Source organism: Uranotaenia lowii, chromosome 3, assembly GCF_029784155.1.
Source record: "Uranotaenia lowii strain MFRU-FL chromosome 3, ASM2978415v1, whole genome shotgun sequence".
Taxonomy (NCBI): domain Eukaryota; kingdom Metazoa; phylum Arthropoda; class Insecta; order Diptera; family Culicidae; genus Uranotaenia; species Uranotaenia lowii.
Window position 1 is genome coordinate 165,976,973 of NC_073693.1, and position 17,197 is coordinate 165,994,169.

General features: G+C 36.0%; 1 protein-coding gene across 5 annotated transcripts in view; it reads left to right on the forward strand.

Moving 5' to 3' along the window:
- LOC129758243 (protein qui-1) overlaps positions 1–16,910 on the forward strand; it is a 457,546-nt gene extending 440,636 nt beyond the window's left edge. For 3 of the 5 annotated variants that reach the window (XM_055755711.1, XM_055755709.1, XM_055755710.1), the window contains exons 20-23: positions 7,504–8,578; positions 8,636–9,195; positions 9,264–9,345; positions 15,823–16,909. In XM_055755711.1, coding sequence (XP_055611686.1) covers positions 7,504–8,578; positions 8,636–9,195; positions 9,264–9,345; positions 15,823–15,839 — 1,734 coding nt within the window. In that variant the 3' untranslated portion in view covers positions 15,840–16,909. Of the gene's footprint in view, positions 1–7,503; positions 8,579–8,635; positions 9,196–9,263; positions 9,346–15,516 lie in introns of all 5 variants that reach the window. The other 2 variants (XR_008739925.1, XM_055755712.1) reach the window with 2 other exon arrangements.
- Positions 16,911–17,197: the final 287 nt, after the last annotated feature.

Genomic DNA, 17,197 nt, shown 5'->3' on the forward strand with positions numbered 1-17,197 from the left:
TTGGTTGGAGAAAAAATGGTCCCCGGTTTTGTTTTTTTTTGGCAGCTGTTTACTGACCACCAAATTTGCCATGCCGTCATTTGTTAAAATTGAAAGGAATAATTCAGAGGAACTCTCAAGCCGTGGCCTCTTGTTTTGAAAAATGAATGGCGGTTTTCGGGCTGAAGTCTGCCAGTGAGAATGATAGACGATTTAGAGTATTTTGAAAAACTTTTTTTTTTCTGGGGATGATTGTTCAACCCATAAATCCTTTGTACGACAATTTCATTTCAAAAGTTCATTAGAATTTAAATTTTTGTGTCTTAAAATTTTAGCTCAACATGAAGCTCTTCATTTAAAATAAATAACAAGTAAAATGGATTCTAATTAGTGTTGATAACTTCCAACTGATCCAAATATGTAGCAACAACATCATTCTCGTTGTTCTCGCTTCAAAAAATCAGTTTATCGACATGGCCACAATCGGTACACAGCACTCGATAAGTGGTTCAAGGTGTAGGTATTGGAAAAGCTCTCGGATTGTCACGTCTAATCGACGGAACGATTGACATGCCACCGAAAATGCTTGCTGCCCCCAGGGTCATCAATCGAAAGCCCATTAGAGTTTTCATCATTGAACCGTGTGACTTCGAAGCAAATGTTTGCTCCCATTCACATTGTTTGGGTATGTACAAGTGGGGTGAAATGTATTTTGTAGCTACTATATTCAAATATATGTAGCCATTTCTGCCGACAGAGTTCCATCAAATCATGTACAAACAAAAACATTAAGCACTCACAAACACACACACAAAACCAAGGAAAGGGGAGAACAACAAGTTTTCCACAAAGGCACGTGTAGCAAAGGAAGCTTTCCATACAACCCGAATGTGTGTCCTTGTAAATTGACGAGACTTCCCGGTAAGGATTCATGCCCGCTTACCAGAAAGTTAATAAAAACGAACGTTTCCAATAAATCTCCCTGTACGACTTTTCGGTTTCCGGGAGTTTTCCGGTGAGAAATCAAGATGTTCTTCCGGGGACTTTTCGGAAGGCAACATCAAGACTATCCGGGCGAAGCAATTTGTGCACGTGTGGCAAATACAAATGATTTCTTTTCTCACAGTTTTTTCTTCGTCTCGGGGATAAACATCTTTTACCACCCATTAGCAAGCTTCCTCAAGTGGACAAAAAAACTTTGTAGGTCACTCGTAAAATAATATTACACTCCTAGTAGCAGTTTTTCGGTTTTTGCAATGCTCGAAAATTTTTTGATTCGATATTTTGCTTTGATGAACGTACAATGATTATTGCTTGAGGCTAACCTCGTGATTAAAGAGAAAGAATGGAATCATTACACTTTTGAACCATACCATTAGATTTTGAAAAAAACCCGATATAATACACTTGACAGTGGATTGTAGCCTTTCTTACAGCCTGAAAATTATATTTGGATACACATGGCACAAAAAAAAACTAAATGATAGATTTACAAATTCGGAATTATGATTAAAAAATTTCGAACGCAATTAATCCTTAATGAACTTTATAAATTAAGATTCGAAATTGTTCATAGGATAAAAGAATTTTGAAATAATTATAATTTTCATATAAATGACATAATTTGAAACTAATTGAAAATTTTAATGATCTATTATCTATAAGAATGAAGAGGTCTTATAATTAAAAATACAATTGAAATTTCAATGTGGCCAATGTGAACAATTTTTTCTGTTGCATCTATTTTGACTAGAGATGTACCGAATATTCGGTCGGCCGAATATTTGGCGCCGAATACCGCCAGAAAACCGTTAAGCCGAATATTCGGCTCACCGATTAGTTGAGCTAAGTATTCGGCGAAATAGGCCGAATATCTACTACAGACTTTCAAATGACTTTGAATAATTTATAAAATATTGAAAAGTAATGTTTTAAAAGCAACACAATCATTAAAAACTTATGGCTTAAGCAAAACATCTAAGGTGTATCAGCGTATTTTCACTGTACGCTTTATTCTTTGATTTTAGTTTATTCCACATTTTCTGGATATATTCAGGCTTGCCCATAAATCCAGTGAAGATACCAGATAAGTCAAATCTGTCCTGGATGTCCAGATGTTGTTTAAAACGTCCCGAATATTGTCTGATTATTTGCTAAATCAAATAAAAAACTCCAATTTTTTCAAACTTTTAGATTTTGTGTTCAATAATCGTTTATCAAAAAATTCAAAATAAACATAAATTTTGCCCTTTTTAATATGTTTTTTTTTTAATCATCTCGAATGCCTGACCATGTGGATACGTGTGATTTAAAGTATAGTTTACTTAAGGTTAAAGATTATCTATCTTTTCAACAACTATGTATTTTGAAGATATCTTGCTCAAATTTTGCCTTCATCTAATTCAATATCAAAAAGAAAATTCAAATGGCTTGGCACCTGTTTCGACATTTTTATCCCAGATTCTACAGGAACGTAATCTCTTTGGAACTAAACGCCCTAGAAGCGATTAGTCACCTGATGTCTTTTCAGTTATTGGTGACATTTTAAAAATCAGAAAGAACCCTACTTAAAAATATCTTGTAATTCATCATCCGATATTATCATCCGGTTGAAATCGACTAAAAAACATGAAGGGCCTTCATATGGAAGAAATTAAAAGCATTGAAATAATCCCTTATTTTTTTTTCATTAAAAACTCAACAGAATATTCGACTGAATATTCGACCGAATATTCGGCCGAATATTCGTTTGGCTTGATTCGTTTGATTCGATCGTTTGGTTGAAAAGGTCAATATTCGGTATTCGGCCGTTCGTCAATTTTGTCAATTTTGTCAATTTTGTCAATTTTTTCAATTTTGTCAATTTTGTCAATTTTGTCAATTTTGTCATTTTTGTCAATTTTGTCAATTTTGTCAATTTTGTCAATTTTGTCAATTTTGTCAATTTTGTCAATTTTGTCAATTTTGTCAATTTTGTCAATTTTGTCAATTTTGTCAATTTTGTCAATTTTGTCAATTTTGTCAATTTTGTCAATTTTGTCAATTTTGTCAATTTTGTCAATTTTGTCAATTTTGTCAATTTTGTCAATTTTGTCAATTTTGTCAATTTTGTCAATTTTGTCAATTTTGTCAATTTTGTCAATTTTGTCAATTTTTTCATTTTTTTCATTTTTTTCAATTTTGTCAATTTTGTCAATTTTGTCAATTTTGTCAATTTTGTCAATTTTGTCAATTTTGTCAATTTTGTCAATTTTGTCAATTTTGTCAATTTTGTCAATTTTGTCAATTTTGTCAATTTTGTCAATTTTGTCAATTTTGTCAATTTTGTCAATTTTGTCAATTTTGTCAATTTTGTCAATTTTGTCAATTTTGTCAATTTTGTCAATTTTGTCAATTTTGTCAATTTTGTCAATTTTGTCAATTTTGTCAATTTCGTCAATTTTGTCAATTTTGTCAATTTTGTCAATTTTGTCAATTTTGTCAATTTTGTCAGTTTTGTCAATTTTGTCAATTTTGTCAATTTTGTCAATTTTGTCAATTTTGTCAATTTTGTAAATTTTGTCAATTTTTGTCAATTTTGTCAATTTTGTCAATTTTGTCAATTTTGTCAATTTTGTCAATTTTGTCAATTTTGTCAATTTTGTCAATTTTGTCAATTTTGTCAATTTTGTCAATTTTGTCAATTTTGTCAATTTTGTCAATTTTGTCAATTTTGTCAATTTTGTCAATTTTGTCAATTTTGTCAATTTTGTCAATTTTGTCAATTTTGTCAATTTTGTCAATTTTGTCAATTTTGTCAATTTTGTCAATTTTGTCAATTTTGTCAATTTTGTCAATTTTGTCAATTTTGTCAATTTTGTCAATTTTGTCAATTTTGTCAATTTTGTCAATTTTGTCAATTTTGTCAATTTTGACAATTTTGTCAATTTTGTCAATTTTGTCAATTTTGTCAATTTTGTCAATTTTGTCAATTTTGTCAATTTTGTCAATTTTGTCAATTTTGTCAATTTTGTCAATTTTGTCAATTTTGTCAATTTTGTCAATTTTGTCAATTTTGTCAATTTTGTCAATTTTGTCAATTTTGTCAATTTTGTCAATTTTGTCAATTTTGTCAATTTTGTCAATTTTGTCAATTTTGACAATTTTGACAATTTTGTCAATTTTGTCAATTTTGTCAATTTTGTCAATTTTGTCAATTTTGTCAATTTTGTCAATTTTGTCAATTTTGTCAATTTTGTCAATTTTGTCAATTTTGTCAATTTTGTCAATTTTGTCAATTTTGTCAATTTTGTCAATTTTGTCAATTTTGTCAATTTTGTCAATTTTGTCAATTTTGTCAATTTTGTCAATTTTGTCAATTTTGTCAATTTTGTCAATTTTGTCAATTTTGTCAATTTTGTCAATTTTGTCAATTTTGTCAATTTTGTCAATTTTGTCAATTTTGTCAATTTTGTCAATTTTGTCAATTTTGTCAATTTTGTCAATTTTGTCAATTTTGTCAATTTTGTCAATTTTGTCAATTTTGTCAATTTTGTCAATTTTGTCAATTTTGTCAATTTTGTCAATTTTGTCAATTTGGTCAATTTTGTCAATTTTATTCAATTTTGTCAATTTTGTCTTTTTTATTATTTCTGACCATTTTGGCAATTTTGAAAATTTTGTAAATTTTGTAAATTTTGTAAATTTTGTAAATTTTGTAAATTTTGTAAATTTTGTAAATTTTGTAAATTTTGTAAATTTTGTTAATTTTGTAAATTTCGTAAATTTTGTAAATTTTGTAAATTTTGTAAATTTTGTAAATTTTGTAAATTTTGTAAATTTTGTAAATTTTGTAACTTTTGTAAATTTTGTAAATTTTGTAAATTTTGTAAATTTTGTAAATTTTGTAAATTTTGTAAATTTTGTAAATTTTGTAAAGTTTGTAAATTTTGTAAATTTTGTAAATTTTGTAAATTTTGTAAATTTTGTAAATTTTGAAAATTTTGTAAATTTTGTCAATTTTGTAAATTTTGTAAATTTTGTAAATTTTGTAAATCTTGTAAATTTTGTAAATTTTGTAAATTTTGTAAATTTTGTAAATTTTGTCACTTTTGTAAATTTTGTAAATTTTGTAAATTTTGTAACTTTTGTAAATTTTGTAAATTTTGTAAATTTTGTAAATTTTGTAAATTTTGTAAATTTTGTAAATTTTGTAAATTTTGTAAATTTTGTAAATTTTGTAAATTTTGTAAATTTTGTTAATTTTGTAAATTTTGTAAATTTTGTAAATTTTGTAAATTTTATTAATTTGATAATTTTGTCAATTTTGTCAATTCTGTCAGTTTGGTCTATTTTGTCAATTTTGTCAATTTTGTCAATTTTATCAATTTTATCAATTTTGTCAATTTTGTCAATTTTGTCAATTTTGTCAATTTTGTCAATTTTGTCGATTTTGTCAATTTTGTCAATTTTGTCAATTTTGTCAATTTTGTCAATTTTGTCAATTTTGTCAATTTTGCCAATTTTTTCAATTTTGTCAATTTTGTCAATTTTGTCAATTTTGTCAATTTTGTCAATTTTGTCAATTTTGTCAATTTTGTCAATTTTGTCAATTTTGTCAATTTTGTCAATTTTGTCAATTTTGTCAATTTTGTCAATTTTGTCAATTTTGTCAATTTTGTCAATTTTGTCAATTTTGTCAATTTTGTCAATTTTGTCAATTTTGTCAATTTTGTCAATATTGTCAATTTTGTCAATTTTGTCATTTTTGTCATTTTTGTCAATTTTGTCAATTTTGTCAATTTTGTCAATTTTGTCAATTTTGTCAATTTTGTCAATTTTGTCAATTTTGTCAATTTTGTCAATTTTGTCAATTTTGTCAATTTTGTCAATTTTGTCAGTTTTGTCAATTTTGTCAATTTTATCAATTTTATCAATTTTATCAATTTTATCAAGTTTATCAAGTTTATCAATTTTATCAATTTTATCAATTTTATCTATTTTATCAATTTTATCAATTTTATCAATTTTATTAATTTTATCAACTTTATCAATTTTATCAATTTTATCAATTTTATCAATTTTATCAATTTTATCAATTTTATCAATTTTATCAATTTTATCAATGTTATCAATTTTATCAATTTCATCAATTTTGTCGGTTTTGTAATTTTTTTTCAACTATTTTTTTTTTCTTTTATAGATTGAACAGGGAAAAAATCAATTTTTTAATGATAAAAATCATTTTTATTGTACTGCCCAGTTTCGCAGAAACGTGGTGAACAAAGTTTACAAAAATTCACACAAATACACAGACGTCAGACATCGTCAGAACTCATCGAGCTAGAAGTAAAATTATTTTATGCCATAACGAAAAGTGAAAAACAGTATCGAAAAGCACATTCCCCTTGTAAAAGTACAGTTCACGACCTACTGGATTTAAAATTTTCACGACGTGGGCATGGTCATTGTAGTAGCAGTTTGAACATTCAGCATCCGTTGTTAAACTAATAATGATCTTTAAATAAAATACCTGACTACTTAGATTTCTCCCTTTTTCCATTCTTGAATTTTTATTTATATCACCTGACCTATAATTTTGATGATTCGAGGCCACCTTCCCTAGGCTCAAGGCAGTTGGCCTTGGACGAGTACGGTTGTGTTTTTTCGGTAGCGCGTTCCGTCTACGTTCTCATACTTCAAATATTTATTTATGGATTATTGACGCTTCAAATTTTTTTACATTGCATAGAAAAACGTTGATTTAAAGTGTAATGATATATTAATTATGATTGAAAAAATAATGGTTGAAAGGAAAGGAAAGAAAAATGGCTTTCGGTATGATCATTATTACTTACACAGTGCTAAATTTAACGATTGTGATTCTCAAGCGTATTTTCCGATATGAAAATGTGCTTAGTGGTCGATGGCTGGTGAAGTCAGGAATAATTGTTGTAAAAGACATAGTAATCTGAAGAATTTGGAACAACAGCAATGCAGTGGCGCAGCCCAATTTAAAGGTCACAGGAAGAAGAAAAGGGAAAAATCCGCGATGGGCGTAAAATGAGCTTCTTTTTTTCGGATTGCCGCGATGCGCGTTGCTTGTAGGTGACAGATATTTTCAAAAATATTTGGTTTAAGTTGACTCTGGATACTCGTGCTAAAAATTTTTGCAACTGGTTGCAAAAATATCTATAAATTAAATTGATATAAATTGATATAAAAAATATCACGCGCCTATTTTTATGTAGGCTCTTAATCGATCCACATTCAAATTAATTGTAAAAGTCATATTATGGAAAAAATGAGGCATTTGAAGCCAAAGAGGTATAAGCGCAAAATCATGATGTTTCGGATATTTATGCCGAATGATTTTCCCTATCTGATTCTCCATCTGATTTAAATTTTAGATTTTAGAATTTTATCTTCATACCTTTTTGATCAAACGAAAAATATGGAAAGGATTTTGAATATTTTGATAAATAAGAAGACTAAGCATTTTCAAAATTAAGAGAATCTGTTTTATCTGTTTCTGCTATCCTTTAGATTCGCGACCTTTGCATCGCAATGGACAGCCAGCGGGCCATCGTTGGCTGCGAGGACACCCGGGCTCACATTTTCGACATGCATTCCGGACGCATCATTCGATCGTTGCCACCAAATCCGGGTCCGGTGACAGCTGTTTACGTAATGGAAAAGGATGACTACCTCATCACTGCCGGTGGCAACAAAATTACCTTCTACTCGTTCCGCAACGAAGATTCGATTGTTAACTTTTACCCGAAGAAGAAGAAGACGATGAAGAAATTATCCAAAAGCCGGGCGGCCATAGCTACGACCTCTAGTCCAGTGATATGTTTTGACATTTCGCGGGATTCAACGATGGCAGCGGTAGCCGCAAGTCGTTGTATCCAGATTTGGCAGCTGAACACACCCGAACTTACGGCGATTCTGGAAGGTCACACTGGAACCGTCACTTGCGTAACGTTTGCACCAAATTGTGAATTCGTGGCTTCCGGTTCAGAGGATAAGACTGTGAATGTTTGGAGTTTGGCCCTCGGCACAGCAGTGGCCACTTTCAAAGGTCACAACACGTTTGTGACTACGGCCACTTTTATGATGGATTCTCGACGAATTATTTCGGCCGATCGTGACAGTTGTCTTTTCGTGTGGATGGCTGATACTGGTACTGTGTTACAAAGTGTTCAGGGACCTTTCAAGTGTCTCGCCGTTACAAACAATATGAAGTTTGCAGTTTGTACTAATGGGGATTCTAGTCTACGGATATGGTCACTCACGAGGGAAGATGAAAAGTTTACCGTGTCTCATTCAGGGGAGATAACGTGCTTCGTAATAACTGCTGATTCACTGTATTTGATTACGGGTTCCAAGGACACTTCGCTTAAGGTATGGCAGGCTTCGGGTGGAAAGTTGGCACAGGTTCTTGTCGGACATACGGATGCCGTCACTTGCGTAGCGGTTTCCGTTACAAACAAAAGTCAAGTCATATCAGGGTCGAAGGATTCCAACCTCATCATTTGGGACATTCATACTGGTGAAGAAATTCACACGCTTGCTGGACACTTAGCTCCCGTAACTTGCGTCAAAGTCTCAGCAGATGGTGAGCATGTTTAACTTTTTTATTTGAAGATACAGAAACATCTTAATCATTCCACAGGCACAACCGCAGTTTCCGGAAGTGATGACAAAACAATGATTGTTTGGGAAACAAAACGGGGACTTGCGCTGACCTCCCTTCAAATGCACGTCCAGTTTACCCGCTTTGACATCAGTCTGGAGTGCTCCCGAATAGTAGTTCAGCTCATGGACAGTTCGTGTCTCCCCATCATCTGCCTGCACAACTCACCTGCCTCCTATATCAAACTTCCAACCTACTCTGCCCCAGCCAGAGATGTAGAAGACCTTCGTCCCGCCGGACCAAAACGGCCAGCCCGTCGATTGTTGAAGAAAGAAGTTTCCCTGGATACGTACACGTGGCAGAAGAAATACGCCCATCTTACTTCTTCCGTAATGATGGCTCAGGTAGACGAAAGACTGAAGCGCCGATTCTCGGTGTCGGCTAGTATGGAGGAGATATCGAAACTGGCCGAAGCAAAGAACATGGAATCTCAGCAAAACCTTGGCCCCGAACAGGCTGCCCTGGCACAATCGCAGCATTTTGATCAATTGGAAGCACTCTGGAATAAACGATCGCCACCACGACGTCGGCTGAATCAGGTTTGTTGGTCGTCGTATTTGTTTAGCAATCTTATCTTCACCATTTTACCTTTAATCCTTTCAAACAGTCGAACCTCTCGCGCCAATCCTCTCTCGTGGAGGACCGGATCGAATCCTCGGATGAAGACGAGTTCATGGAAGAACGGGCAGGTACGTCAAAGAGACACCTATTTCAGTCGATGCGTCCTTTCTCGCTTCCAGTAGATGCATGGCACTATTCTAGTCTTTTCCACTCATCCTTCACCCACCACAATCAACACCAATCAAACCAAAATCAAAACCAACACCCTCCGAATCAACACCGTCACCACCAGCCGGACCTGCTCCGGGAGGTCCTTCAGCTGAAGAAGCAAAGCTCAGCGCCAGTTCCACCCACCACCCGAGACGATGACGATCAACTCGCGGGTGCTTCCGGTGGCGGGGCTGTCGAAGATATTCGTAAGCTGAAACTTTCGTCCACCGAGAACGATCTCCAGACGTTGTTTGGTCACTGTGCCACCTTCGGTAGTTTGTACTGTAATGCCCGCCGGAAGCATTTGCGCCACTTGAGTCCCGAATGTGAGAGCAAGGCCTATATCCGGCGGCAGTCCAAGTCGATCGAGAGTTTACAATTCGATGAAGAGGCCGGTCTCAGACGAAAATATCGTTCCTGTTTGATGCAGTAGAGTTGCATTGAATCTCAATACCTATCATAGGAAACTTTGGTGTGAAATTATAGAATTATCATTTATATGATAAACTTTAAGGCTTAAGCTAGATGATACAGATAATTTTTAATCTATGTAGCAGGGCATTATTTGTAATAATCTGCAATGCACCTGATGTTTGTTATTAGTAATGAATGTTGAGAAAATAACAAATGATAATTGGTAAAATAGAAAAAAAATAACCATTTTCTCCATCAACTGTGGAAAGCTCTTCATTACTTTCTTCAGGAAAACCTAAAATGTGCTCAAATCCTACTGATCAATTTACGATTTTAATTTAATTTGAAACTTATAAAATGAGCAATAATGTGTTTGGGATATGCAGTCAAAGAAAAAAAATTTCAGGTCACAAATTAATCAAATGCTATTTTGACTAAAAACATGTCCATCCATGATATTTTAACCCCGTTTATTTATAACAATTCAACAGTTTCTAAAGTCCATTGAATTTGGTTCTCAGTTTGGTTAAAAATTCTTAAAACAAACCTTTGGTAATTTTAATAACTTTTGAGGACTATGACTATATGCCCTGTAATCAAATCCACTGAATTGAACACTATTCATATTTCAATCAATTATACCTTTTTGTTGGTATCAGAATGTAGCATATTTATAGTTAAATGTGAAAGGTCAACCGGAAATGTACAGTTGAATCTATAATATTAATAGTTGAATGCCTAAATTCAATTATACAATTGAAGTTGAATCTATCATATTTACAGTTGAAGCTATTATACCATTACAGTTAAATCTATTATATTCATAGTTGATTGCGTAAGGTCAATCAGCAAATTGTAGTTGAATTTATTGTATTTATAGTTGAATGCGAAAATATCAACTACATTTTGATGATTAATATAACAAGCTGAAATAATTGGAACAACAGTAGTGTTTTTTCTCCGTGAGGTTACACTTCGTGCGAGGGCTAAGTCTTCTCGACTGCAGTTGCTAGTGGAGTCCATAGTAGGCACGACTTCCGCTGATAATTCGCCTCCGGATCTCACGGCTGGTGTCATTGTCTGCGGTCACCAGTGAGCCGAGATAGACAAAGTCTTCGACTATCTCCAGCTCGTCGCAGTCGATCGTGAGCTTGTTATTACTGGACAAGCGGGTTCGGTCGGTCTCGGACCCGCAGGCCAGCATGTACTTCGTCTTGGACGTATTAATCATCAGCTCAATCCTTCCTGCTTCGCGTTTCAGTTTGCGGTAGATCTCCCCCACCGCCGCAGATGATCTGCCGACTATATCAATGTCCATCGGCAAAGCAAATAAGTTGACTGGATCTGTTGAAAATCGTGCCCCGCATTTCGCCCACCGCTCGTCGAATAACACCTTCTAGCGCCACGTTGAACATCATGCAGGATAGACCATCACCTTGTCGAAGCCCCCTGCGCGATTCGAATGAACTCGACAATTCACCCGAAATCCGCACACAGCACTGCGTTCCATCCATCGTCGCCTTGATCAGTCTGATCAGCTTTCCGGTAAAGCCGTTCTCGTCCATAATTTTCCATAGCTCGTTACGGTCGATCGTGTCGTATGCGGCTTTGAAGTCGATGAATAGATGGTGCGTAGGGACTTGGTTTTCCCGGCATTTTTGGAGGATTTGCCGTAATGTGAATATCTGATCAGTCGTTGACCGTCCCTCCATGAAGCCGGCCTGATGACTTCCCACGAATCTATTCCCACGATTCGGGACAACACTTTGTAGGCGGCATTGAGGACAGTGATCGCTCGGTAGTTCTCACAGTCCAATTTGTCGCCCTTCTTGTAGATGGGGCATATTACCCCCTCCTTCCACTCCTTCGGTAGCTGTTCTATGTCCCAGATCCGGACTATCAACCGGTGTAGGCAATCGGCCAACTTGTCCGGGCCCATTTTGATGAGTTCAGCTGCGATGCCATCCTTCCCAGCCCACTTGTTTCTATTCAGATGGCGAATGGCTTCCTTGACCTCTCTCATCGTTGGGAGTGGCTCCTCTACGTCGTTGGCTACGCCGGCGATGTACCTTCCCCCACCGCGGTGGTGTGGTGCACCGTCTTGATCTCCTGCATGTGCGCCGTTCAGGTGTTCATCGAAGTGCTGCTTCCACCTTTAATCACCTCACGATTGTCCGTCAGGATGCCCCCGTCCTTATCCCGGCACATTTCGGCTTGCGGCACGAAGCCTTTGCGGGATGCATTGAGTTTCTGATAGAACTTTCGTGTTTCTTGGGAACGATGCAGCTGCTCCAGCTCCTCGAGCTCCTCCTCCGCCAGGCGGCGCTTTTTCTCCTGGAAAATTCGGAATCGCTGCCTCTTCCGCTGTCGGCGATTTTCCACCTTTCGGCGGGTGCCTCTTTGCACTACTGACGCCCGCGCGGCATTCTCTTCGTCCATCACCCTCCTACAATCCTCGTCGAACCAGTCGTTCCGTCGAGTTCGGTCCACATAACCGATGACGTTCTCCGCAGCTCTGTTAATGGCTGTCTTGATGGTATCCCAACAGTCCTCGAGAGGGGCTTCGTCAAGCTCGCCCTCTGCCGGCAGCGCTGCTTCGACCGATTGCGCGTAGTCTGCCGAGACCTCAGGTTGCTTCAGTCGCGCGATATTTAACCGAGGCGGGCGCCGGTTTCGCGTGTTGTTCACTACGGAGAGTTTTGGGCGCATCTTCACCATCACTAGATAATGGTCCGACTCGATGTTGGCGCCCCGACAGGATCTGACGCCGATGATGTCCGAGAATTGCCGGCTGTCAATCAAAACGTGGTTTATCTGTGATTGCGTTTGGTACGGTGATCTCCAGGTGTACTTGTGTGGGAGGCGGTGCTGGAAGAAGGTACTACGTACGGCCATTTGTTTGGAAGCGGCGAAATCAATAAGTCTAAGGCCGTTTTCGTTGATCAGCTGGTGCGCACTGAACCTTCCAATTGTCGGTTTAAATTCCTCCTCCTGGCCGACCTGAGCATTAAAATCCCCGATGACGATCTTGATATCATGTTCTGGGCAACGGTCGTATTCACGCTCCAGCTGCGCGTAAAATTCGTCTTTGTCGTCACCGGTACTACCGAGGTGAGGGCTGTGCACGTTAATGATGCTGATGTTGAAGAACCGGCCCATGATTCTCAACCGGCACATACTTAAGTTGATCGGCCACCACCCAATCACGCGCTTTTGCATCTTTCCCATCACTATAAAAGCTGTTCCAAGCTCGTGTGTGTTGCCGTTGCTCTGGTAGATGGCACGACCATCTGGGTACGTTCGTTCCGTGGAGCCCTTCCAGCATACCTCCTGCAGCGCTACGATGTCGAATTTGCGGCTCTTCAATTCGTTGGAGAGCACGTGGGTACTGCCCACAAAATTTAGAGATCGGCAGTTCCATGTTCCAAGTTTTCAATCGCTAGTCCCTTTTCGTCGCGTGGGTCTTTGCCGATTTCCATCCGAAATTTGTTGTTTGTTGTTTGTTGCTTATGCTTTTTGTAGTCACGGGCGCGCAAGGCCCGCAGCTAACCCCACTATCTCGCAGGAGGACCGTCGTGATGTTGCTGTTTCGGGTCCCGAACATCACCAGGACGTTGTTGCACTCCGCACGCCGCCCCTGACATGGAGAACAGACGCGTACGAAGCCCCCTAACTCAGTTTGTATGCGACCAAAGTATCCACCGGGGTTGGATACCCGATCTCCGCTAAGGTTGCTCGCACCCCAGCTAGGACCATGGGGAGGTAGAGAATCGGAGTTGCAGACAAGAGGTGATATGACCACTACCCGAAGGTTGGGTTTATGGGGTCTCCAGTAGCACATTGTCTACCGTTCGCTAGCCGACTGTATACTGTATACAAGTTTTGAAATTTAAGTATCTTAAAAATACTTATCAAAAATAGTCCTTTTTAACTGGTTATATCTCCTGAGTTCGGACGAGTTCGGTTACATATTTAAAAGTTTTGCTATCAGAAAAGATCACCTCTCTAGAACATATTTTATATGAAAAATCATTCGCAAAAAAGTTGTGTAGAAAAAATTGAAAAGAAATGATATTTTTTAAAAAATTGTCATAACTTTGAAACGATTATTGATACAGTAATGACTTCTTTAGAAAAGTTTATAGAATAGGTACAAACTAAAAACTTCTGACAATTTCTAACACACTGCTAGGTGGTTAATAAATTTTTCAAAAAACTAGTTTTGTAGTGCTTGTAATGTTGATCGTTTGTCCCGAAGACACTATAGGTCTATAACGCATAGTTTCGTCAGAAAAGCTATGATAATAAACTTTCGTTTGCTAACCGACTCAGATGGTACACTGGGTAAGATCCCGGACTGACATGCCGAGATAAGATGTTGCAGTGAGTTTGATTCTCGCTATATTTTTTTTCTTGTGATGAATTAGCCAGCTCGAGTCTTTTTGCCAGTAGTGCTTCTGCAATCATATTTTTCATCTTTGGTACAGTACACTTTTCAACGTTTTTTCGGCCCAGAAATTGTCTAAATTGGATTTTTGCAACCTATTCTATGAGTGTCGGGTTTAGCAAATTGTTTTTGCAGTGTTTTTCTATTTAAATAGATTAATCTCGACCATATGGGTCTTTAGACATCAATCGTGTGTTCAATAAATAGCACTTGGAAAACTTTTTGGTCACATTCTTGACCGAAAGATTTAGATGCCGCTTGAACGCCGTCACGACATGCTTGTGATTGTGATGACTGATTATCGATACTCAGATTTTCTTAATAACATTTAAGCACACGATCGTTGACTGTAAAACTCTGAAGTTTAATTTGTTATTCAGGAATTTTTCAGGTGTTTCCGTAAATTCATTCAAGTTTTTAAGAAACTGAAAGCAATAAAAGTAAAGTACACTCTAAATTGTTACTAAAAATTACAAATTTTTCACGATGAGAGATGTATTGTACGATGGATACCAAATGCGTCATATGGCAACAATTTTCAATCACCATGCTTACGGGATTCATTATAAAGACTATAATCTTTTCTGAATTAAAAAAAATCATCAAGATACTTACACTCAGTACAACTGCAATTGATACTGTATTTCCAATGCAAACTTTCAGCTAGATTTTCCTGTAATTTTCAAACTAGAACTAATACTATCTTTAATTATTTTTTTGTAAAAACTTTTCAACCTTCATCTGTGTGTTTACAGATTTATCTAAAAAGACACATTTTTAAATTATATCTCTTTGTAATATATGTAACTCTCTCACTTTTTAACTATGAATTAAACATAATATTTCAGGCTTTGATCTTCCATTAAATCCGCACCCCTTCCAAATATAAATACCTTTTGAAATTTGTAGAACTTTCCCAGTAGTCTAGTAAACTAACAGCAATGCTTCTCTTTCAATCAAGGTTTAAAAAATAACCTCAATGCTTCCGTTTCGGTTGACTGCTTAGTAGCTTGAAGAAAAAAAAAACTCGATAGACTTAGAGCACAAAACTTTTTAGCTTTGATAAAAATGCTTCCACTAATCTATTTCATTCGAATCTGCTTACTGTAGAGTGCCACAAAACAATTGGAATTGCTTTACCAGTTCAAATTGAAGAGTGTTTTCCACAAAATGTCTTGAAAGTTTCGCATGTTCCATATATGTTTGTTTTTCTACTCCACATTTTTAGCCTTACAATAGATAATGCCGAGCGCAGTTTTTTGACTCAGTAGAAGTAGCATTTATTTACGCTTATTACGTCATCATGTAAGTAGACCTTTTATCAGATATCCAATTTTCTTATCACGTTGTTCCTGCTGTGAAGAAACAAACATTTGAAAACCGTTAAGTATTGGCAAACCACGAGCCCACCTAGGATAGCGTAGAACTTTTTTATTATATATTTTTATACCTTTTTTTAAAGTTTGAAAAGAACGATCGTCACACCTGCCGCTCGCTCGACTAACGTGTACCATTTCGACATTTTTCCTTTCAGACGTCCTAGCGGATTAAGTAATGTTCCGTTGAACAAATGCAAAGTAAATGACACTCTTAAGCTCCGTCAATAAAACAATTTCACAAGTTTTATAGGTTGTTTCCATCATCACCGTCTTGCGACACCCTTCCAAACTTCTAGTCAAGTTTCGAAACATCCTCCCAGCCGAGATGTCGTGTGCGTTTCGGAAGGAAAAGAAAAGTTGACCCTGCTTTAGGAATAAAACAAAAAGTCGAATAACATTCCAGGACACAGAGCGCCACGTGGCGGCGACTAGTCAAAACTGGTCAGCTTTTTCCCCGTTTGGAAAGGATGCAGCCACAATTCCACCGACCACCACCTGTTGATTCGCGTACAGTATTATTAGAGGAAACGGAAATGAGAGGCACGTGTTCTAATTGTATAGTTTATAGTGATAGATTTATAAAAAAAATAAGCTTTATGCAGCAGGAAAAGAAGCTAACTAAAACAAACGAGATGAACTTTCACTTTTTTGCTAATCTAAAAGCCAATGCGGAAAGAAATAAATTCAAAATCAATCATACAGTAGCTTTAAGCACTTCCTGATGGAACAAATTAGAAGAAAGAAAATTGAAGACAAAAAAATCATCACAAATACACGAAAAACATAAACCAAAAAATTGAAAGCTCACAATAAGGCCGTGAAATTGTGTACCGTTTTGTAGTTTCTAAAACGCTTGAGTTGAACGACTGTCGATTGCCCGGGGGAAAATCCGGGATCTCTAGACAAACCTTAAAAAGTTTCAGTCAGGCTTCAAACTTCCGAGCTCGATTAAGTTTTTTTCCGTTCGTATAACGTGTAGAAGATATTCTATATGATAGAAAGCTAAGATTTGACGTAAGTATGACTAAGAGAGCGCTAAGAAGTGATGGTTCGCAGAACAGATAACGAAATATTCAAATAAAAATCGAACGGAGAACTTTTTCTACTCACAAAGTCATTAAAAATACACCACAAGAATTCGAAAAAGGAAAATTAAACAAACCTGATTCAAATATTTTGATTGATTGATCAAATAATAAAATTGTAAATCAGATTTCAAATTAAAATAAGCCCATAAAATTAAAGTTCCAACATAAATTAAAACTCAGAAATCATTCACAGAGTCTAGATAAGATTTTGACAATCAATGAGAGTTTAAAAATTCAGATTCCGAATTCAGATTCAGAATTCAGATTCAGATTCAGAATTCAGATTCAGAATTCAGATTCAGAATTCAGATTCAGAATTCAGATTCAGAAATCAGATTCAGAATTCAGATTCAGAATTCAGATTCAGAATTCAGATTCAGAATTCAGATTCAGAATTCAGATTCAGAATTCAGATTCAGAATTCAGATTCAGAATTCAGATT